Consider the following 25,193-nt stretch of genomic DNA (forward strand, 5'->3'; position numbering starts at 1 on the left):
CATGAATCCTGAAATGGTTGCACACTGTAACTGATTTCACAGAGAGGAAACTCTGCACTGCTATTGCTATTGTGCTCCGAGTGCTGCTCTGAGCCAAGCCCACGCTGCAATCGGCTTTGTGCAATGATATATTTGAAGATGCTCTTAATGAACTGATTTTTCTCAGCCACCATCAAAAATTAGGCACTTTGTTCCAAATAACTGCATGTCAAGCTCCCAGGGCAGGCCAGGAGAGTAACAGATCTAAAAAGGCAGGGTTTCATTCATAAGGATTGCAAGTTTAGGGCAGGCAGTACTGCTGACCAAACCGCTGTCCATGGTGCCTATTGCTCTACCGTCAAAAAGGCAGTAAAGCACAGAGAATGAGTTCTTTCAATAAAGGACGTGTTTGAGGGCTAATGATTGATAATTTTAGTTTTCAATACTGCAGGAATAAAAAGGAAAGTATTAGCTTGTATAACACAAATGAAGCATTCCTGTAGCATTAGAGAGCTGACTTCAGAAGGTTCCAAATGGGGCTCCTCAATGTTTTGGTGACAGCAACCTGGGAGGAGATGTATCTGCTGCGAACAGGAGTTATTGACTAAGATGATCTCAAACACAATGTAGAAAATGAGTACAATGTATGGAGCAGAAATTAATTATAAGGTAACACCTTCACATTTTTTCTTTTATTAACTATGCTCTTAAAAGAGAAAGGAATGAATACTGAAATAGTCTCATGCTTCTACACAACCCAGTTTTACTGGCCAGGAGATTGTGGAAAACATATCTGTTAACTTGTCATCACCAGGCAATTCTTTTGTGCATGCTGCACAGGACCATGACCCCGGAGTGAACAGCTGACCTGAAAGCAATGACTGCAAATGAAAGAAACAGGAGACAACAAGCAACTGAGTCACCAACAGACTCTCCACTTCAGCATCTGAACCTAGGAACCCTCATAGGCACTCATGAGTAGGTCTGCTGAGCCCTTTGCACTTATTCATACAGGCAGAAAAACCTGTCAGATTAAGTTTCAAAATATTTCACGTAACTACAGCTTTTCCTTCCTTTTATACAGGTACAGCAGTTCTCTGGACTGGACCACTTCTCCAGCAAGCACAAATCACTGCTACACTCCTTTTAAATTAGTTATAAATCTACAGTGGTGAGAAAATCTGTGACAGCAAAGAGATCAGGATCTGGATTCTGACAAGGTACATGAATCATGGGTTTTAAATGAGCTATTTCCATAACTGATGTGCATTCTATATCATCTTGAACAATCTCAGGCACAGAACAGGATCCCATGACCAGGAAGCACTGGGCCCTTAGGCTGTAAAATTGGGCTGCACAGTGGTGGACGTGCAGAGCTTAGCTCTCAATACAATGTAGTGGCTTGAGAGGCACCCACCCACCAGAGCTGCTCTATCACTGCCCTCTGCACCTGGACAGGAGAGAGAAAATAGAACCAAGGGTTCATGGGTTGAGATAAGGACTGAGAGAGAGATCACTCACTGAATACCTTCATGGGTAAAACAGACTCAACCTGCAGATATTAACTGAATTTATTACCAACAAAATCAAAGGATAGTGAGAAATAAAACAAATCTTAATAAATCTTTCCCCCACCCCACACTCCTTCCCAGGCTTTATCTCCTCCTCCTCAGGAGCACAAACAGATGGAGTGTAGCCCCCCCACTACCAAAGCCTGGCCACACAAACCCAACCCATACAAAAATAATTACATCTGAATTTCAATACCTCTAAATCTAGGCAATGATCTTTTAAGGGCAAGAAAAAGTTATTATAAATCATCTTAATTTCATAAAAATTATTTTAAATCATTACAGTACAAAACCAAACCAAGAACAGCACTAGAACTGAAGGAGTTTAAAAAGTACGTGGCAAATTCACAAGGGAGTTTATATAACTCAAAATCCAAACACAAACATAGAGGTTACAATGACTGTACCACATTTGATAAATATCTAATAATGAACAAAAATACAAAGATTCTTATATTAAGATTTCAAATTTTCATTTTTATTAGTACAGTGGATTTGGGACTACAGAAAATTTAGTGGCTTCAACAATACTGTCTTGAGTCTGTGTCCAGCCATGCTAGTTTTAGAATGAAAAAAAAAAATTAAGAATTCTAACTGCATTGCTGTACAAATCTATACTGGTTTAAAATTATTAAATCAATTATATCTAGACTGCCTCACCCAAAAAGTGCGACTATCCCAGTGTCTTACACTTGGCATGGCATTTTCCACATGTGCCATGTGACACCAAAATGCACATGAATGCACTTGCCTGCTTTTGCAGTGATTTATTCATTATATATTAGCTGTGAAAAAATATACAAAGCTCAAGACTGTGAAGAATGAAGATGAAAAGTCTCAGCATGAAAGAATAAGTGAGCAAAACTCACTCATTCTTTCATGAGACTGGTGAATAGTACACCAAAACAGCAATTAAAGCCATGATAAGGCATATCAACCATTCAAAGCCTTATAGCCACAAGAAATTCCAAGGCTATGGGAAAGTCATGTTTGTTTCTTTCCATCTTGGCCTACATATATTCATAACTCACTCCAATGCTTCCTAAAGGCTTTCAACTCCACTTCCAAAAGACACATATGCATGCAAAAAACATAAACCTAAGTGGCAGTTAGTTACCTTAGAGTGATCTGATATACTTTAATATCAAGATACCAGCATTTCTGACTGTCTCCCATTGCTGACATTTAAAGTTAATCTACCTTAGCTTTGCTGATGTCAGTGTAAAAGGGACACAAAAAGCAGACTACTCAGTACAGAAATAACCAAAGAGAATTACTTTTTTTCTTCTTTAGCTCTTACTAAAAATACTCTTGAGTATTTTTTGTATCAGGAGAAATTCTGTAACACATAAAAATTTCTTTCTCTTTAATCATCTGTTTACTACACCACCACTACACTGCCTACACACTGGAAGATATACAACTTCTTTCAGGGACACATCTTTCAGATTATTAAATATATTTCCGACTAAGAAATATAAAAATGCCTGCTTTGAAACAAAGAAAACAGAAGTGCAAGACAGCTCTCAGAATGTCACTGGATAAAGCAACATGTCCATCCAATTATAATTTGTGATTAAAACAGTGTAAAAGAGGCCAACTTACTGACTGACATCAAACAGAAGCAATTGTGAAGCCTGAGATGTACTCTTGTTGTCAGGAAACATTCTAGGTGTATTATGAATACAGACTCCCTATGATTATCCCCACTACCATACAAAAAATAAGAGTATCTGCTCCAAATCAAGTTGCTTTTTGTATAAGGGTCCAAATAATTTACTCCTGAAGTGACCAGTAAGTCCACCAGTAACAAGCCCACTCCTAAACACATATCCCGAAACAAAAAATACGTAAGTGCAACTAAGAAAACAAACTTCCAGATTACACCAGAATTACTGGTGTAAGAGTCACTTAGAAATAACAGCTCTAGTCTTTAAGACTCCACTATATACTGAGTTGTAATCCCTTAAGAGTCTCCTGTGTAATGCTGCAGAAAAATATAACACAGGAAAAATAATAATGGTCTCTACTCTGGCAGAAATAAGCCATCATACAGCCTAAATATTAATTAGAATAAACACTGTTTTGATTTTTATTTCACAATACCTGATGTTTTTCTGCCCAGGCATCAGTCATATTGCACACATTTGCTTTACGGTGTATGATTGTAACTAAATCCACCTCATTTAATCATTCCAATAAATCTACACCTCAGTAGAAACCACTAAATGAGATATTAATAGCACACTAAATATACCTGTTAGACAGATTATACATGTAAAATGTGGAAGTACAGTGAACAGTATTTGCACTTAATTGCTAGACTTCTGTTCATTCTCCATGACAAAGCTACATGAGAAAGATTAGCAAACACACCTCGTCCATGTTTCTGAAGAATTGCTCTTGTTTAGCATCTGAATATGTTCAAGGCCACTTCTATCTTTCTGATAGCATATAAGGATGTCTGTGGGCAGAATTTATGCTTTAAAACAAACATTTGGAACAAAATACCAAGAGTTAGGACAAGGCTTGTACACTACATCTAAATTTCCTTGTACAAAAGAAAACAACTAACTGCAACAAAACCTGGATGGCCACTTGTACATTGTTCCTGGTAAAATATGATGGGTGGGGGCTTACTTAAGGCATTTAATCCCAAATGCTATCACTCATTTTAAGAAAGTTTATGATGTTTCAATCTGCCTTGGTTCTTTCCTTTGGCTTCAGTCTGTGGTACAGGGCACAAGCTCTATAATAAACTCTGCTAAGCTGTAGGACTGTACATCCCACAGCAAGTGTTCTCTGCCTTCCCTCTCACTGAGGCAGAGGAGACTGTGGGGCACAAAGTCTTTTATGTTTTAAACAAATGGCACGTATTACTTCAGCATGTCACTTCCACAGCATGTGGTGCAAGGCTGCCAAGCAAAATTGGAACTAGAACTTACCAAGACAAAAAGCAGAGAAAGGCATTTTCCCCCGATACATTTTCCAGCCTCCCAGATTCAAGCCCTGTCAAGATTACATACAGAAACACTGGAACAGAACACAGACCAAGAGCCTCTAAGGTCTGAAAATGGTATTTATCTCTGTATCTGCTATCCCTGGTTCTTCAGCTGAAACTATGACAGTGAGTTTTATTCATGTTATAGACGACAGTGTTTTATGTTCACACACACAGTCCTGTCTATGGTTACTCTTAAACCTGGTTGTCCTAGGAAACTGAAACTGTCCCAGGAAACTGAAACTGCTTTCATCTAACTATTGCCACTAAACACTGACTTCCCACAAGGTCCATCCTGACAGGCACACTTCAAAGTACCATGCTGTACCAAGTAGCCACCACTTGCCCACCACAACTTTTTTTAACTACAGCACTCAGTTGCTAAACCAATTTTTACCACCTTTCCCTTCTACTCGAAGTGCAGCCTTAGCACTGCACGACTACATCCTATCATGAAGTTTCGTGAAATTGCTCCAATTGTCCTTATTCTACCCTCACCTATGATTTCTATAATTAACTTAGAGAATTCAAGTAAAAGGGCATGACATGTCTTCTAGTATCCACCTATAACATTTTCTGTGTCCCAAATCACTCTTACCTCTTTCTATTTTTTCAGAAGTTTACTTCATAGAAAAGAGCAATTTAACAATTCTGTAGGTTCAGAATCTCTCTCTATACAAGTAGTTATACCTCTGTCCTTTGCTTTTGATGCTGTCATTTCTTCCAGAATGGATCTCTCTGGTTTACTTATCATTTTCCGAAGAAATCCTAAGATATAATCTACCTGATTCTGAGTCCATTGTTCTGTCCAGCTTACTGATGGCAATGGCACAGTGTTGTCCTGCCTTACCACTTCAGCTCACCTCAGCTTCATTCTGCTCTTATCTAGTACCCCAATTTAAGTGTCTGCCTGAGATGCTAAAGTTCGCTTCTTCCAGGGAAACTGAGAGTATCCACAGGAAATCTTATTTGTCTCTAGTTTATTGTCTCACTGTCTATATACATATATATATATATAAAACCATGTGTTTGTAAAGTTTCTATTGCATTCATCTCCACTTCTCTTTCCATTTTTGTGCTACCTAAACTATGGCAGTATCTCTTTTAATGCTAAAGTGCCTTCAAGTCTTGGTCTGTGCCCTTTCTTCACCACCCTCCTCTGTGACAGTGTCCACATTTTTGACACAATCTGGTCTCTACATAGCCCAGTGTACTACATTTACAATAATGCAATTCTTTATGCACATGAGTTTTTGCTACTCAAGATGTGTGACAGTCTGATTATACGGGGTTTTAAAAAAAATATTCTATTTCCTCTTCATTATTTGGGTTTTGTTTGGTTTTTTTTCCCCTAAATCCCCAGCAATCATTATATTCATGTCCATATTATTTCTGTTCCTTTTTATTTCTCTGTGCTTTTCACAAAAATTGCAAACAACACAAATTCCTGCCAGAGTAATGGAGTTATATTTGCCAGTAGTCCACAATACAATTTAATTCAACTACATAGGTTTTCTCTTCTAAAACAAAAAAAAAACCAGTATCCTGGTTTTTTTATAAAGACTATCAATGTGTTATTCACTAAAGCCAAAGAGGATCATTACTGTGATTTTATTTTTTGTAACACTGCTAAAATAGATTGTTGAAATGGACTGTAGAATCATGCACAAAGCCAGTCCTTTTATCTCATCATAAAATCATCATTTTTCTGTTTATGGTTTTGCTGAGCAATATTAGTAAGATTTCCTACTGAACCACAGAGATGTATTATTTCAGAAGTAGTTGGAACCATTGTTTTGTGTGTGTACACATCTATAACATGTAAACATTTATAAAGAGCTTGCAGATGTCTCAAGGAGAATAAAAACATTTATCTTATCTTCAGATGGTATTACAGCAAACATATCACCTTGACTTTTATCTATGTTTTTCCAATCTGTATTGCCTGAAGATAAAGTCCTAAAATACTACAAGCCAACAGCAGTTTGTAGTTGTCCTGACATGCTCACACCTCTTTCCTTGTGCCAGGCCCAGCATCTGTGCAAGAAAACTGTGTGGCAGGTAACTGATGACCGATCACTGTTAAACTTGGCAAAAAAACAGGCAGAAGTGATGTTTCTGCTATCATGGGCAAAATGGGAACATTTCTTCAATTATCATCCAAACCTGTGAAAACCTCGAGTAACCACAGAACCACAGGCTCAGAAAATCAAACCAGTACTGTGTTAAACAGTTATAAAACACAGTATTGTGGTTTATAATTTACTGAAATGAAGATGATTCTAACAGTAGCTCGTTAGCAGTAATGACTACTCCATGCAGTGCTGGATTATTCTTGTCCTTAATGACTTCAGTAATTATTAGACTGCAAACCCCTTTCTATAATCTCCAGATGTCTTTCCAGTTGATGCTTCCCAGTCAGAATATAAGAACACATTTCCCTATATTTTCATGCATATCTATTCTCAAAAAGGCAACTACAACTACACTTGCATCTACAATTCAAGGTATACTAAAAATATACACAATATGCAACATTTCTATATATAAAAACATATACTCTAGTAGCTCAGGTTTCAACAGAACGTTGAGAGTAAAAACATTATTGCATTTCTCAGTGCAATTTCATTACTACAACATTACTAGGTTAATAAATATGCAGTAGGAGTTTCACTTTGAGTTTTTGGCACATTAACGGTATGCAAATGAAGAAAACCAGTGTGAAAACATCGATTTTATTAACTAATCCAAACATCCCAGTTTCAAAGAAATATAATTAATATAATTAATATAATAATAATAATAAAAAGAAAATACTACAGTCAGGCTGTTCAGTACTCGGACTTCTCTGAAACTCAAGTTGCCTGTGCTGCAATTCATATTTACTGTAATCAAAGACTGAAAATACACTGCAGTGAGTTTCTCCCTGGTATTGCCTGTTGATCTTCAGTATAGACAGGCCAAGGTTTAACTTGCCCAACACTTTCAGTACATTTTTCTATGCTTTCTTCAGTCTTTACAAACCATTTTAGTTTTAAGTGCAGGGATGCTCTGGCATAGGTGGAAAGTACCCAGAGAAAGTCATCTCAAAACCAATCTGATGGTGGCTAATTCAGCAGCTGACAGGACAATCTTGGTGAAGTTCTTCAGCTTGAAACAGGAATGACATCAAAGCTCATTGTCCTTTAAGGAACAGTTTGGCCAATTTACAACACTCTGAAAAATTAATATCCAGCCTGCTGTGCCCCAAATTGTACAGAATGTTTTATCCAGTACATTCCTCAGTTTCAATTGTTGTCATTGCAAAAAACCCCCTAAAATTTAGTTTTCTATTGCTGTAATCCTGTTTGCAAAGTATGAAAACTCAGACAAGACAAAAAATAGCTGTTTATGAGACAAATATAATTCATAAATGCATGAGTTACAACTCAATAGGACTTCAAGACAGAGCCCTCACTAATCCAACCCTCCTTTGTCCTTACAGGAGATATTTGCTTCTCTTTCTCTACCAAAAAAAAATGGCATGCCATAAATGAATACTTCACAGAAAGCATGGCTAGCTATCATTATTTCTTGTTTACATAACAGAAAAATCTTCAAAATACACATTTAAAGATTTATATGTTAAAAAAAATCATGATTCTGATGCAAGTAGTCAAATAACAACCACATGATGCTAGCATAAAAGACAATTATCCTAATTTAAAATGCATCTCATTAAAACTTAAAAGCCAAAGGTGACAGTACATACCATCCACAGTTTATAAAACATGAACACCACTCAAAAGCTGAATTATACTAGCTCAAATGACAGTATTCAGTGCAGCAAATGAAAGTTTTCCTTGCATTCAAAAAATAATTCCTTCTTCCTAAGAAGTTATGCACAAATCAATTCCCATCATGTCCATTTGCCAGAAGATGTCTTAAAGCAAATCACTGCAAAATCCAGCCATCATAAGTTACCAGAATGTAGGTGACTGTCAGCAAATATTAATAAAGCCTGACACGTTTATGGTGTCTCTACAATAGCAGACTTACCTCGGCAGATGGTCCCGTTGCCCACGTACCCAGGTTTGCAGGTGCAGCTGTGTCCCCTGATAGTGTTAGTGCAGATTGCATTCTCATCACAGTTATGCTGCCCACTGCCACACTCATCATGCTCTACGTGGGGGGGAGGAAAAAGGAAAAAAAATTTACAATATGCAGTGAGCTTTTCAGTGAGCTGATGTGGCATTTGAAAACCAAGTGGGATAACCAGGATGCTGCAATGGTTGAGTGCTGGGGGTGTGGTATGGGACTCAGCTATGGGCTTGCTTCAGTTCAGAAACCCATATGTGCATGGCAACAGTAAATTCTTTAGGTTTAAAAACAGAAAAAAAAGAATTGGTGAGGAGGCGAAGTATGTCTGTGACAAAAAGCTATGAAGAAGTTTATCAGGGAAAAATATCTGCTGTGAAGATTAACCTTTACATCACTGTCCATCACCAACAGTAATAATCATAAATACAAGCTAAGTAACACAAGAGGGGCCTTACCAGCCCGCCCTTTAACTACACAGTTCAATTGTCACAACTGCTTGCTCTAACTCATGTTGAACTGACTCTTTCTCTAATAGGACGTAGTAGCATTTCACATTTTTAGAGCACTAACCATACCATCAAGCCCCAAAGAGGCCCCCAGACAAACAGGCTGTATTTTGCTTTCATCCAGCAACTCTTAACTGTTGCCCCTAGCCAAATTTGCCACAGCTCCTGCACTTCACTCTCCTGCTACCTTTTTGTTCTTGTAAAGCATGAGTTAGAGGTGACGAGCGACCTGACCCCAAAGCTTTTCGCTTCTTCCAGCAATTACAAGGAGCTTCCCTCATACAGTAGGATTGCAAAAAGAAAGCCTGAATTTAACACTTTTGCACTGGCGCCTTTAAAATTTTCTTCAGTGGAATCAAAAGGATGCAATGAATTTTCTTAAAATCACACAACAGATAACAGACATAATAAAAAATCAGAATCTGGAACCCTTCTTTGTAGACTTCCTTTATGCAACTGCAATCATCAGGCTGATATCCATATGCTGAGAGGTAAAAGCTATGCTTTCCTGGAATTAGGATTTGCTTAAGCTTTTCACCAGTGCATCAGGGTGTTCAAAGGACTACAGACTAAGTCTAGCCTTCTATAGATCACAGAGAGGCAGTGCCTCTAAAACGCGAGCAAAATAGTCATTTTTGCAGACTAAACTAAGCCCTTTGGAAGAGTCGCTCCACGGAGAACAGCAGCATCACAGGCTTTGACAGGCTACAATTAACCTCTGCAATGCTCTCACTCTGCCACAGTATAGAACAACAGCCAATTTCAAGATAACTCAAGACACATGTAAGATGTGAATGATGAATTCTAAAGAATCCACTAAACCAAATACTTCTGGAACACTGTTGATAACTATTTGCAGAACATATATCCAACATGTTTTTCCATTTTTCAAATACAGTTGACAGCAAAATTATGTGGATTGCAACTATTTTCTCTTAAATAGCATCAAAGCAATATATCAGCCTCTCACTCTTTGCTTTTAGCAAGAAACTCACACACACTCTCATAGGTGCCTGGCTTCAGCTGATAAACTCAGGCTTGCATTTATACTTGTTAGTTTATGTTGGTCCCTAGCTCTGCTTAGTAATTCACTTCAGCTTCTTGCCAATTTTCAGAGGCCTTAAATATTCAGGATGCCAGGGTTCTTGAAGGGCTGCCGGTTCTCTCCTTCGTCTTTAAAGAAACTGTACCACAGGCTGATTCTTTGCTGCTTTGGTCTCAGGGTGCTGGGTCAGACACAGAAAGTATCAAGCTACCCTCCAAGGAAGCATTTTACAGCAGCTGAAGCTGAACTATGCTTTCTTTTAAAAGAGACACCCTCTCCATAATCTCTCCCTTCTCTTCCTACTTTTAATTGTCATTAGCTTTCCTGTGTTAGTATTCAAACTATAATGAGAACGCCTTTGTGATAGGCTCATGTGTGTACACAAGAACGTTCCTACTCAAACAATTGCCAAAATTTGTCTATTACCTTCTCAGCACTTCAAGTATAAATAAAGATTTCCCAGTGGTACCAGACGTGTTTTGCCAAAATACACAAGAGAGGCTAGTCTGCTGTGTTGTTCTAGGACTGTGACAATGTAAATCACTATTTACCATTTCTGCAAATTTACAGATGCTGAAAATATCAAAAGATTTAGCACTGACAGAGCAGCTATCCCACAGTAATACTTTGTTTAACAGAGGTCAGTTTTTTCAAAGCTGATATAATTTAAAGAGTCAGCAACAAATCTGAAATGGGAACTTGCCCTTCATGAGACATCCTGATGCTGCTGACAGAAGGAGGACTAAGGGAACCTCATCTGCATGAGGAATCCCAAGATTTCTTAGCAGCAATATGGCTGCAATGATGGGAACTTTAAATGAAGTTTTCCCTGGTGTAGGGATGTCTATAGCTGATGTTGCTACAGGCCTAATAAGAATGAGAAAGCATTGATTTCCTGCCAAGGTACAAAACTCTTTTCATCCAGATGAAAAATCCTTTAGAATCTGTCAGTAGTAAGTAGTAAGTAGTGGGTTTTCTGTGCCCTCACAGGAGCTCATCCTTTGGAACACTTGTGTGTTCACAATGGGAAGTGAGCATGGAAAGTGGGCTCCTGCTCTGTTTAAACTCAAAGGAGATTGTGATTAATTTGCAAAGAACATTGCTTTCTTACACACATTGCTTTCCAAAAATCCCCATTCAAGCACATCAGACAGAGCTTGCTCTTGCTTTAATGTTATGGCAAATACTGACTAGACAGCAAACAAAACTGGCAGAGAAGGACCCTGCACAGCAAGTGAAAGGAGTCACAAACAGCATCATTCCAAAACACCGAAGAGGGCAGAGCCAAGACAAAAAGCCCAAAGTTGTCTTATTTTGACCATTTCCCTTGTAGCTGGAAATGAGAAGCACAAGAAAGGGACTCTGACAAAGAAAACAAAAGTAACTTTTAGTTTTTTATACACACATACATGTACATGTAAACAAATAAGCTGGCATGCTCAGGAATGAAACTGTCATCATTAAGTCCCACTGAAGTCACCCATCTCTCTGACTTCTATTTGCTATATAATATACACAAAATGAGCTCATGATCAAAGATGGAAAGAACTAGCAGGCTTACTGAGAAGGACAGAATTCCTTGACCCAACTCTCATTCACCTGGATTATTAATGTTTATTTCATGAACAGGTACCATTGCTGATTAATAGCTACAAGAGCAGCACCATTGTTTTCTTACATGCAAGTTAATTTGTTTCGGAAATCTCTGTGAACTGTCTTCCACATTTCTGTTACTCAAAACTTCATGCTTTATGGTAAAGCCACCAAAGATCAGTTAGTTTACTGAGCCTTTCTTTCCCCCTCTACAAAACAAGGACATTACAAAATTCTGCTTTTTCCCTAGCATTTTTCATTCTTCTGAACTCCTCAATTACTGAAGATTTTACAGAAAATTAAAGGATTTCAATCTTCTATTGCAAAAAAACCAGAAGAATCAAATGTCCACTGCTCATTTCCTTTCTACTTTATTTCTTCTTCCTGTAAGCAGAGTTGAGGGGTGGAAGGACGCATCATCTCTGATGCTTCAGCTCTCCTGGCCCTGTTTCCTAGCCACCAAGCTACTGCTAAGGCCAGCAAAATACACATTTAAACTTAATGTTTTATTTCTGGACAAAAACTGCCTAAAATCTCCAAAAGCTTTCATGAACTTTTCCAAAATGTTAGAGGGGATCTTCTCAGAATTTTCTGAGTTCGCACCCAGGTCAGGCCACCTTGTGAAGAAATTACTATGAAGTTTATTCTTTCTTCAGCCTTCACCTGAGAATGGCCATCTGCCTCCAAAATCACTTGTAAGGAATTAATCATCCTTTTACAAAAACACATCTCCATCACCTGTGTTGTATGATTCTATACATCGCCTTAGAAGTCCACACTAACAGCATCACACGTCTAATGTTTGTGTGGGTAGTTTTGTCTAATGTGTGTGGGTAGTTTTATACCAGCACATGCACAGTTAAGACGAGTATTACAGTTACCCCTACTTTGTTCAGAAGCAGCCTAATCAAAGTTTATTTTGACAGTGACAGAGTTCATCTCAATACCAAGAGAGGTAACAATCACATAAAAAGCAAAGTTAATTCACCACAAAATAGTTTCAGGTAGATGGTCAGTTGCACATCCTATTATAAGAAGCCCCAACGCATCCTACAGACAGCAGAAACACACCTTGCACCAAAACACAGACTGCTCTGTAAGCATGCTGATACCAGAGCACACACAGCAGCTCCCCAGTGACAGTGGGAAAACATTTCCCATGGAAGACACGAGGACATGGAATGAATAAGAAATTGCTGAAGGAAGCACAACGGCCCAGCTGCCAAGACAGCTGTGACCACTCTGTGTCCCCTGTGCTTGAGGAGATGGACCCCAACCAAGCCAAGAGCCCAGCACACCAACATCTACTATGTAAAAACAACAAATGAGTAACACCTGAGGCCAAAGGAGAGCAGGAACACAAGTGCCAGAGAAGACTTGCTGAGAAAGGCCAAGGGTCTCTAATAGCTGTATTAGCTACACCTTCAGCAGCAGCAGGCATCCAATCACACCACGTTTCAATTGCGAAACCACTTGTTTAAATTTTAACTAAACTTTTAGCTGTCTTCAAAACACATCTATTTAAGGCTAAGGAAGTTAACCCAGACCAGGCTGTAGCAGCTCCTGCACACCTCAAATGAGTAATAATTCCAACTGCTGATGGCTGATCACTTCAGTGTGAAGTATAAACTGGAATATTCAAACTAGGACAAAAAAAGTCAGCAACCTTCATGTACGCATATTTCTGTCAAATCCTTCTTACTCTCCACTTTTTTAATCTCTGTGAAGGAATCACAACAATACTTTTGTTTTATGGTACTTAAAAAATACCTTCTGTTCTGGGCTAAACTGAACTGGAGAATGCAGGAGGAAAAGCACTTGGGGGCAGAAGGAAAGGTGCCAGACAAAGATTAATTGCCTGCCTGAGGTAATACATGCTGCATAAAACCACCCACATGACACTGCAAAACTGTTTGTAAAAACAACCACAAAAAAATAATTCAGACCACATGTAAGGTACAAAAAAGGATTTGTCATGTATTTATAAAAGCAAATGCACACATATCTAAACATATACATAAACAATTACACGTAAATGCAAATTTTCTCCCTTCATATGTACATGAAATGCAGTGCTTGTGAAAGATTCTAGGCAGCTCTGACAGTATCAGAAGTGTCAGTCAAAAAATAACATAGCTCTATACTCTTGGAGTTCTGGGTACTATAAATACCCATATTCTCACTAAAGAGATCTTTTCAAAAAAATAATTTTCTATTCATTATCTAAGAGGAATATGACCTTTGCTTATATTTTGTTTGTATATTTTTAAAATGCATTTTCCAGAAGTACCATGGAATTTATAGGATGCCTCTACTTTCCCATGTTGAAAGAGACAACACTGTTACACTTAGTAGATTTGTATGGGCTATAACAGCAAGACCTACACAACTTTAGCTTTCTCTTTTTTTTTTTTTGTCTGTGCATGCTTGGAATAACTCTAGAATTTGTATTGTTTGTGCTTTGTCTAAAATATTCAACTGAAACTTAGAACCCTACGTTGAAAATATATAGCAAAAAATAAATAGTGAAGATAAGAACCTTTTAATCAAGAGTCTAAAAATCAGGATAGCTCTCTTTTGTGCAGGGCAGGCAGCAACAGATTTCAAGCCTATAATTTCTAAACAGAAACACTTAACACAGGATTTATTTTTAAGCAAGAATGCCGAAATGTTTATCTTCATTTTCTTTAAATAGAGATGCTCTTCAAAAAAAGACAGACACTGGCATGGAATTACAGGAGACATTCCATTGAAGGGTCTTTCACTATAGCTACTTTCACTTCTTATTACAAGAAAAGGCCCCACTTTAAACTTGCTTACAAGATAGAAACAATTCTTTTACTGTAAGGATTCTCTTTCATTACTTCCTCAAAGCCTTCATACTTCAATAATAAAACATTCATCTTTGGAATACACTGTGCAAAGATTCTGACTATCCATTTATTAATATTTTTGTAACACTGAAAAGAAACCTAAGCTGTTCTCTAAACTGTTGAGATAACAGTCAGCTTGTGGGGTGCAGAACCACAAATGCAGCAAACATTTCTACACACCAAGAGACTTAGAGAGACAACTCACAGAACAGCAAGGTCATCAGATGCTACCATTTTTTATTAATACAGGTACCATTCGTATAGAATACATGGCCTCATGTAAAATTAATTATCTGGCAACCAGAAAGCAATGGTCTTTGAAAACTCAGAAAGGAGAAAGCCAGCTCTCTAAAAAAAGGTGCGACTCTTTGTTGCACGTTATTAGGATTCAGATGTCTATGTAATAATTAAGACTTTAAAAATGATAGATTAAAAAAATTGAATTTAGGCAGAACTGTGGACTTAGTGGAATCAGGATTTCAGCTGATAAGAAGTTGTGATGAAACAAAAGGGATGGGTTTTGAACAGACTGAATAAAAGGAAGCTTTATTCTGAACACACAGGAAGAATCTCCCACAGAAAACCAGGTCAATTAGAAACAAGATACATACATCAAACAAGATATTACACTGCAGATAGATGGTAAACTGGTGAATGATAATAGCTAATTGTGAATCCAGAAAACTCTGGGTAAAAAAAACAAAATCAAACTGTGTTTTTCTACTCATGACAATCAAACTAACAAAGCTAATTTTATCTATGCCCATTCCAAACTTCAGCATCCAAGTTCACCCTACCCATTTTCCACAAGGAAACAGGAAGAAGGAACAGGGCGCAGAATAGAAAAGCCCCACTGTTTCCTGCTGCAACTTTATCCTTATGAGCACCTGAATATGCAAAATGCTGGCAGAAGTATCCCATTTGCCATTCTTTTAATAAGAAACTAAAATGCCTTTGTAATTTATGACACAACAAACAGCTTCTGGTGTTAAACACGAAATTATTTACACTACATTCTAAAAGAGTAGACACATGCTACTCTTGGGTAATTAGGACAAAATAGTGGGATTTAATTTGAATATAAAATTCCAAATCTGCCTGCAGTTGCCTCATGGAATCAAACAACCTTCTACAACCTGAAGGAGTTCTGCTCTACCACGTCCCCTCTTGCACTGAAGTACTCCATGTGATCCCCTCAGTTTGTGAGATGGGCAGACCAGAAGCACACACAGGACTGAAGATGCCAGAACATCATGAATTTATACAATAGCTTAATAATATTTATCATCTTGTTCTCAGTGCCTTTCCCAAAGGATCTCGCTTTTCTGCTCAGCATTGACCACAGCTGAGCAGTGAGCTGACATTTTCAGTATGTCTTCTCTGAAAGGTAATAGCTAATTTAGAGCATTTGTATATGTACCTATCTTTGTTCCCCCCCCAAGGTAAAGGTACTTTATACTCTGATCCTCTATTCTGCCTCACTACTTCATAAAAACAACTGCCAGTAGCACCCATTTGAATTTCCATGAGATGAGTTCACTGAGCAGTGAAGAAATTCTAAATTTTTGTAATAAAAAAGTTTATTTTTTACTAAATCAAGATGAGTAATAGGTAGTCTTGCTGACAATAACATTGCATTTGTTTTCTGCAAGAGGGGAAGAAAAAAGAAAAGATCTCTTGCTAGCACACTATAAAATATTTGCACATATACCTTAAATGCCTATATAACATTTGGAAGGAAGTGGGAAGAGAGGCATTTGGTTTTATTGTTTTCTGAACACAATCATAAAAAAGAAAACAAGAAATCAAAGTGAGAAGTCGAAAATCTGAAGAAGTGAAATCTTGAAAAACTGTGGTTTAGATTTAGACACGTTTCACCCTGATCAGAAGCTCACCAGGATTAAAGAAAAACAGCATTGAACGAACTAGATCAATGTCTGAAAATTCAAGAATCACTGGAAGTGTAGACAGTTGTTTTATCTTTACACTTAAATATTATTTCCCTAGTCTCTTAAAGGTCATTTAAATTGAGGAGACATGTCAAATTAGTAAATAATATTAAAATTATCAAAACCAGCTAAAAGATTATTAATGTGAAGAGTCACAGTATAAAGCGTAGTCTTTTACATTGAATTTTCATGCCCTATATAATAGTGAAATATTAGTGATATTGACATACACAGAAATTTCAAAACAGATCCTTAACAGAGGCTGATAATAAAATGGCAGTCCACATGACATTCTCAGCTGGATACTCTACTGCAGTTTTGTGGACTTATTTCTGAAAGCCAGGTTATTCACGTCATTAGCAATGTGTATCTTTAATTCTCAAACTCGCCAGCAAACTTTGAGCACAACTGTGGAGACAGGCATTGAACTCAATCAAACAGGATCTACACAAAATACTCATTACAAGAGTTTGAAGATTTGCATATTGCATATTTAGAGATGCAAACAAAAGATTTCATAAGGAAGAAACCATACTTCATTGTCAAAAAAAATCTTGTGTTATCTTTATAATGGCAAAGTCCCATCATTAAAGGAATGAGCTCTTCTCCAAGAACAGTTTTTCACTGTGCAAAGAGCTGGCATATGCAACCACTCAAGAGTCTTCAGGAGCGAGGCTGAATTCCACAAACACCAGATGATTTTTCAGAACTAGAATTTAGTAAGGATCACACACCTTACAGACCCTGAGTAATCCCTAAATTAAATGGTAATAGAGTACATAGGAGCTTCATTTCTGGTCCTACAGCTCAGAATTAATCGCTCAAATTCTTGCACAGAGTGAAGGAAGTATACAACCTATTGCTCCAATATAAACCCATTTTTAAGACAAAGCCTCAGAGGAACAGGAAATTATTCATAAAATCAACAAAAATGTAATACTGTACACAAGGGAAGTGTGTTGAAAAGCAAACAGTTATAACCCTATCTGCAAGAACAAAAACATGGTAAATTTTTTTCTCCTTACCGGATTTATATACTAGAATAACCAGTTTCTGCACTGTCATTTCTAGAGATACGCAGTAACCTAGTCTGCATGTCAGTCTCTTATTCACTTATTGATTTGCTTAAGGACTCCCAAAGAAATTTCAGATTTCATGAAAGACACAGTATGACCTTGAGGTGCAAGGGTCGGTCAGAGCACAGGTCCATTGTGCCGGGATTCTGTTCTGAGCTCTCCCTCATACACAGTACTTCGCACAAGTCATCATGCCTGAATTATAACGCAGAACAATGGTTTTTAATTGGAACATGCTAAGCAGTATGATCATCTTGATTATTACTATGGGATGTTAAACTTCCAAAACTTGCTTTTTCATAAACTAGTTAAGCATCAAGGCACTGGACTTTTATGAGGCACCTTGATTGCATATATTGATTTGTGTATTTATAAAGCACTAGTTATTCCAAATTTCTCTATGTAGTTATTGCTTTTCTTGACATAGTTACAAAGTAGGTAATTTCATACAGAAAGCAAATAAAGCCTTGAATTACATGTGATGTACCAAGCTGAAAGAAAGCAGCTATGCAGTTCCAACTAGACTGCAGCATGGCATTAATATTGATAGAGACAAGAACAACACACCGGTTCTATGAAGTTCTCTGTTCCTCTAAATCATAGGACATTGACTTAGGAAAATAAAGAAATCACACATGATGACAGTATCTGAAGTAACTGAGACTCCGTCTAGCAATTGCCACTGCCTAATTTACAGTTTTCAGGAGCGATGCTTGTTACCATTAAATTTTAAGATACAGTTTTATTTTGCTTCTCAATATGGTCCAAGCACCTGCACTGGGTCAGGAAAAAAGCCCTCAAGCAATATGTTTCATTTTATTTATATAGAAATATAACAGGATAGGCTGCTTTTTATCCATAAAATTGTGAAAGCTGCATGCTTCTATCAAGTTGATATCAGAATCTCATCTTTCAGGTATTTTCAGTTCAACAATACCTGAAAGCTTTACTCTGCAGAAATCTCAAAATCAGTAACACAATAAGTATGTAATAGACCTTTGGATGCAATTTTTAGCCAACATTTCATTGCAGCTTCATGAACTTATATCGGTGATAAAAGTTCTGTAGAGCTTCAGTTTCCAGCACACCACAATGCCTTAACTACCACATGAAAAAGAAATTCAAAAAGCAATACATACCCCATTTCAATTTAGCACAAAATTCTCTTAGTGCTATTGCAATACAGTAAGGTGGAATTGTTTCTAAACGAACTCGCACATGTGACAGATGTGTCAATCTGCTGATACAACAACATATAAAATCACACTGAGGGTTCTGTAGCAGAGTTCAAGTATAATGAGGACAGGACACTTAGTCATTCTCTGCACCTATCAGAGATGCAAAGAAAAGGCTTTAGGAGTGCGGGAGTGTGTGTAAGAGGTGATATGGAAGTCAAAAAGACTTAGCATACTTCTCCCAGTTTTCAGGTTACAAAGTTAGACATAACTGAGCCAATTAGGTTTCCCTTTATGTTTCATGTACTACTTTTTTAATAAGAAAATGCTGCTTAAAGGCCAAACTCCAGTACATTTTAAGCTTTTAATAGAGCAGAGACGGAATCTTGCTTCTTACTGAAAGCAAACAGGAATTTCAAATCATACAATCATTTTGGCTGGAAAAGACCCCTAAGATCACTAAGTTCAACCATTAACCCAGCACTGCCAAACCCACCACCAAACCATATCCCCAGGTACCCATCTTCTAAATACCTCCAGGAGGGTGACTCAACTACTTGCCTGGGTAAATATCACCATGTTGTAGGAAAATACATGAATCTGACAAAAAAACCAAACCCTGATTGTAACTCCCCCAAGAAAGTCAATGAGTGCTGACTGACATTCTCAAAAACGGATGTTGAAAAAATTAATTTTAGATATTTAGGCATCTAAACTACTAAATGGTTTATTCTCTTAGACTGCTGAAAATCTAACTTCCCCCAATGGATTTAACTAGGATAAATGGGTTCTCAGCGCTTTAAAAAAAGTTTAAAAAGAGAAAAAATCAGAACAAGTAACCCTAGTTCTTTATGTCACTCCTGTGTATGACTCTTCAGTTAACTCCTTTAGCCTCACAAAAATACTACGGAACTTTAACATGGAAGGAAGTGATCAAATTGCTTTACCCCCCAAGATGTGCAGATTCAGCATCGTATATATACTCTCAACTCACAGAATCAATTTTTATTTGAAAGCAGAAATAGAGCTAGTGCATCATCATTTCCTAGGGCATCTATATTTTTTCCTGGAGATATTCTACCACAATAGTGATCACAATAGGCCACACTTGTCTTATGAGATCTGACAAGATCACAACCTGAGCTCCTTTGGATGCAACTATACCTTCTTATATCAGCAAAACAGTGCACAGCTTGAAGATCCTGCTGCTACGACAGAAGATGGATCAAACAGAATTTATATACCATACATTGTACAGGCTTAGCTAACTTACCAAAGGATAATCACAGTACAACAAAAAAAGGGAATTTGAATACAGGCTTTTAGAAGAGAACTGATGATGATGTAAGAAAGGAGTATTTTCTCCAAGAAACTTAGAACATAATTTTGGGGATAAAGAGGCAGCAAACTGAAGTACCTAAAAGCATCAAACACCACCAAAAGCACTGTAGAAATACGCTGGAGGTTCAGAGCAGGAGCACCCAGGGGATAAAGTCACATTCACTTCCAGGCTCCCTTCTCTGTGCTACTGACCCAGAGACTGCTACCCAAAATTTCTCTGGTAAGATAGGACAAGGTGAGAAACTGGGGCTAAATGATCAAATCACAAGTCACAAAGGAAGTATTAAACTCCAGGAGGAGGGTTAGAATGTTTCTCCAGAAAATGTGATCTAAGTCACGTAAGAGAGAATATGAGAAATGAGAATCAAGTAAGGATGAATTTGGAACAAACAATTTTCATGTTCACAAGGAATAACCCCCACAAAACACATGTACCTATGCATATCACATGGTAATGCACTGCTTAAAATTTAATTCCAGCATGTATTCCAGGGAAGAAAAGCAGCATTACATAGAGAACTTCAGTTCAGAAAAGGGAGCAATGATTCTATTAGCTAAACTGAGCACAGATCTTCCTGTAGAACATGCTCAAAGGAGAAAGCACAATCTAGGGGTGAAAGCATTGGGCAGAATTCTACATTCCACCCCTCTCTCTCATTAACTGGCTACATGACTTGGTGACTGAGATACGTTTGTAAAAAAATGGTCAGAAAGGTGTTATGTCAGTGAAAAGCTCATCCAATATAATGAAATTGTTTACCAACAGACAAGAATGGGAAAGAGACTGGATTTGGCATATTTGAACCATGTGAAACAAAAGACTGGAGTCTAAGAGAAACCTGACATTTTTTACTATTGGGTGACAGGTAAACATTATGACATGCTGGAGCACCACTGACATTTCAGGGCTACCTTGCATGTACAAGCACTATAAAATAATCAAGAGACAATTTGAAAAGGGTTGTTAATAATCACAAACAAGGAATGGCTGAAACAAATCTGATAAAAGCCCATTAGGAAAGTGATAGATATAAACTTACTGTCACAGGTTAAGCATCAGACAGACAACCACTGTAAAATTATTTGGAGGAAGGTGTCAGGAGGTACCTGCCCAGACATTACCTTCACAGAATTTCAAGAAATGAAAAGATCAAACTAATTAAACACAGCATCACAGAGTATGCTGTGTTGGAAGAGACCCACAAGGATCATCAAAGTCCCACTCCTGGCCCTGCACAGGACCATTTCCAAGAATCACACCATGTGCTTGAGAGTGTTGTCCAAATGCTTCCTGAACTCTGTGAGGCTCGGGGCAGTGACCAACTCCCTGGGGAGCCTGTTCCAGTGCCCAACCACCCTCTGGGGGAAGACCCTTTTTTCAACATCTAACCTAAACCTTCCCTAACAAAACTTCAGGCCGTTCCCTCGGGTCCTATCATTTGTCACCAGAGAGAAAAACGAAGACATACTTTACACATCAAATAACATTCCTGCTCAAGATACTGTCCCTAACCCCTGGAAAGGCATTTTGCGTCTTCACTGACTATTTCCTAGAAGAACACCCATCTTCAGAGAATACAAGGTTCCTAGGTCCCCTGCCTGCTCCTGTCCCACAGTCAGGGGAAGGGAGTAAAGTGATATAAGTATGGCTTGCACATAATTTTGATAAAGACTGTAATTTCAGTCCTTTTAACATCTTCCATTTAGGGGCTCAAACCCAAATACAATCATTAACAATCGGTGTCTCGTGTGTCTCTTCTTTGACATATGACAAATGTCAGCAAGTAACAGCAAATACTGTCAGAGTAAAAGAAGAATATGTCTTTTCATCAGATCCCTGAGCTACGCTGCACAAGTGCTGAAATCAGCCCTAAATTAGCATTACAGTAATTGAGGAACTTTTCCCATAGAAGACTATGGAGCTTTTAGCTTCAACTATTCCTCAGAAAACCTGAACACAGAGCCTGCAGCATCACGGTGATAAATTCCCTGGAGGAAATCTCCTGCCATAAGCTCCCATGCATACAGATGGGATGGATGTCAGCTAGGAGCCCTCAATCTAATCTCCATCTTGCAGCAACAGAAGCAGGATCCTTATGCATAACAGTCACAAGCACTCCAATGCCACAGAAGGAGATCATTCAATTAATACGTTAAAAATTAATATTAATTTGAATAGTTAAATATTAATAGGTTAATTTGGAAAGAGAAAAAAGGATTTCTTCTGATACTAATTTGACCCTGCATCCTAGGTGACAGCATGAAAAAGATGCCAGGTGAATAAAATTAGTGTAACAAAACAATTGCCTGGAACCACAAATTGAATTTCAATGGAATACCTCATGCTGCTGCAACCCAAGGAAGTCATTTTGTGAGGCACACCTCGCTGGATTCACATGCAGTTCAGAAAATTAAGAGGATAGAAACGCATTTCAAATATTTATTAAGAGGCAAGATAAGGTCAACCAGGAATAATCTTAGAGATAAAGAATTATACATATGCAATATTGTTTCTTTTAACTCTCCTGTAATAAAAAGAAAGTAATCTTTTTCAGCCAGAAAAAGCTTTTCTAATTGATAGGGCATCCTAAAAAGTATTCACACTGGGAAAGATGAACGACATGTCACAAGTCTTGTCACCAGTGACCATACCAACACTGACAAAACTGCTGTGTTTTCCAAGAGCTTCTGGAAAGCAGCCACACAGAACAGAAAAAAACTTCAGCACAGTTAACCCTGTGAGAGGCCTGAATTACAATGCATAGTTCCTATCCCTATTCATAATTGAAAGTAAGAATTCCAGAAAGGATTGTGTGGGCCGTCGGAAACAGCCCAGCACAGCTCAGCAGAACCCTGCTGGAGGAATAACAATGAGGGAATACAAGGAGAAAATAAGCTTTGGGAGATGCCTCCTATCCTTTTCACCAAAAACTGTGAATAAATAACTATGTTATAATACAGAGAAAATGTGTCTCACAAACAGAGCGTGTCTAACATGGAGAGATGACATCTTGAGACAAGCCTGTAGCAGCCTGAAGAGTCAGCCAAACAAGGCACCTTCTAAACCTGAGTGTTTCCCTGAAACTTCACTAGCCCCAATGGGGAAGTGGCATATTTGGACTGGGTGAACCAATCACTAGCTCCAGACCCATAGTAATTCCCATCTTTTGTTTCTAACATAAAGAACAGTAACAATCTTAGCTTGTGATCCTATTTTTCATTCTTCTTCTGAACAATTAATGGGGAAGGTTCATATTTTAGGCTTATTCCCTATGAAATATTTACTTTGCATTATTACAGCCTGTGATGATGTGTTGTAAGGTTTTCAAAACCCTTTGAAAGGGAAACACTTATTATTCTGTGATGCTCACTGAGTGCCATTTCTTGCCTGAGAAGGTACAATGTAGGTTGTAGTATAATAACAATAATAACAACAATTGGTGTTTTTTATTTTATTTTACATCAAGAGATAGTCATTAAGTACAGCAGGATTATCACCTCATCTTGGACATGCTTTTCTCATCTTCTGTGTCGGCTGGAAGAGACCACCACATCTTAGATCAGTGCTGGTATGATAACCACAGGGCCAGGCACACAAATACAACAGCATTAAAAGATGATGAACAGCAATAAAGGGGAAAAAAACCCCAAACCTGAGGATGGGGGGGTCTTGAATCACATGTACAAAGGAAGGGAACTCATAACTCAGATTTCTATCAGCTCAGATTTCTATCTATACACAGAAAGAGAAGGCAGCAGTGGAATAAGATACAAGCTAGTTTCACTTGTCATTAAGAAAAGATACAGGAGGACAAAGACATGGAACAATACAATAGCATGCTAATAGCTTTAGATTCTCTGGAAAAAGCAAACAAACAAAAAAAATCCACTGAGGAGAAACATGTAACTCAGTTCTGGAAAAAAAATAAAAAGTTAATATTGAGGCTCAGAAATAATAAACTCTACTGAAAATTAATTGAGATAAGCTAGAACAGAATATTTAACAGTGTTTTTTGTAAAGCCAGTAAATGTATGCTTCATATGTTAAATAAAAACATTAAACAAAGCAAGAATGCATCTCTACAACAAAAACTGTAATTCTTACAAAGTTTTTCATATTCTTTCCAGTTATTTTAAAAGATGAGATAGCTTTTAAATGGTGGAGGAGAACCAGAAGCATCATGGTCTGCACCAGATCACAAATGTCAAGAAACTACAGAAAAAATGGCAATGTCATCATTATATATCTGAAATTGGTATTTCACTAAGTCTAAACTTTCCTGCCCTCCCACTGCAGTTATGCACAGTTTAAGGGTTATAATTTGAATACTTACAGAAAGGAAAGGAGGGGGGGAAAAAAAAGAGAAGTTCACAAATATTTACTAAAGAAAAAAACCCTTGCATTAACATTTTGTGTGCTATCTGTGCTCTATTGTAAAACCCCAAGGTAAAATTCACAAAAATACTAAGATACTCAACATACTCTTGAAGTATCTTGAAGGATTCAAATGGAAACATCTAATTATTATTGGTGGTGGTGTTGTTCAATACTCTCCAACTGTTATTCTCCTTTAACTGAGGGTAGATTTGGATTAGGCACTAGGAACAAATCCTTCCCTGTGAGGGTGATGAGGCCCTGGCACAGGTTTCCCAGAGAAGCTGTGGCTGCCCCACCCCTGGAAGTGTTCAAGGCCAGGTTGAACAACCTGGTCTAGTGGAAGGTGTCCCTGCCCACAGCAGCAGGGTGGAATGAGATGATCTTTAAGGCCCTTCCCAACCCAAACTATTCTAACATTCCTTGTTGCATCTAACAGATTGGTTTAAATCACAGCAAGTTCACCTAATCTAATTAGATTAGATATTTCATAATAACCTGACTGCCTTTCCAGACACAATCTTACTTGTATCATCTCTAAAGCAACCACATTTTTATATTAAGCTTAAAATGTAAGGACACTGAAAATAATGTATTGTGGCCAATTGAAATTATACCAACAAATAACA

At 37.8% G+C, this 25,193-nt stretch overlaps 1 protein-coding gene across 3 annotated transcripts in view; it reads right to left on the minus strand.

Moving 5' to 3' along the window:
• NELL1 (neural EGFL like 1) overlaps window positions 1-25,193 on the minus strand; it is a 366,267-nt gene that overhangs the window by 104,997 nt on the left and 236,077 nt on the right. For all 3 annotated transcript variants that reach the window (XM_032112441.1, XM_032112440.1, XM_032112439.1), the window contains exon 14: window positions 8,590-8,712. In XM_032112441.1, the coding sequence (XP_031968332.1) occupies window positions 8,590-8,712 (123 nt within the window). The remainder of the gene's footprint in view (window positions 1-8,589; window positions 8,713-25,193) is intronic.

This window comes from Corvus moneduloides, chromosome 6 (genome assembly GCF_009650955.1).
Source record: "Corvus moneduloides isolate bCorMon1 chromosome 6, bCorMon1.pri, whole genome shotgun sequence".
NCBI lineage: Eukaryota > Metazoa > Chordata > Aves > Passeriformes > Corvidae > Corvus > Corvus moneduloides.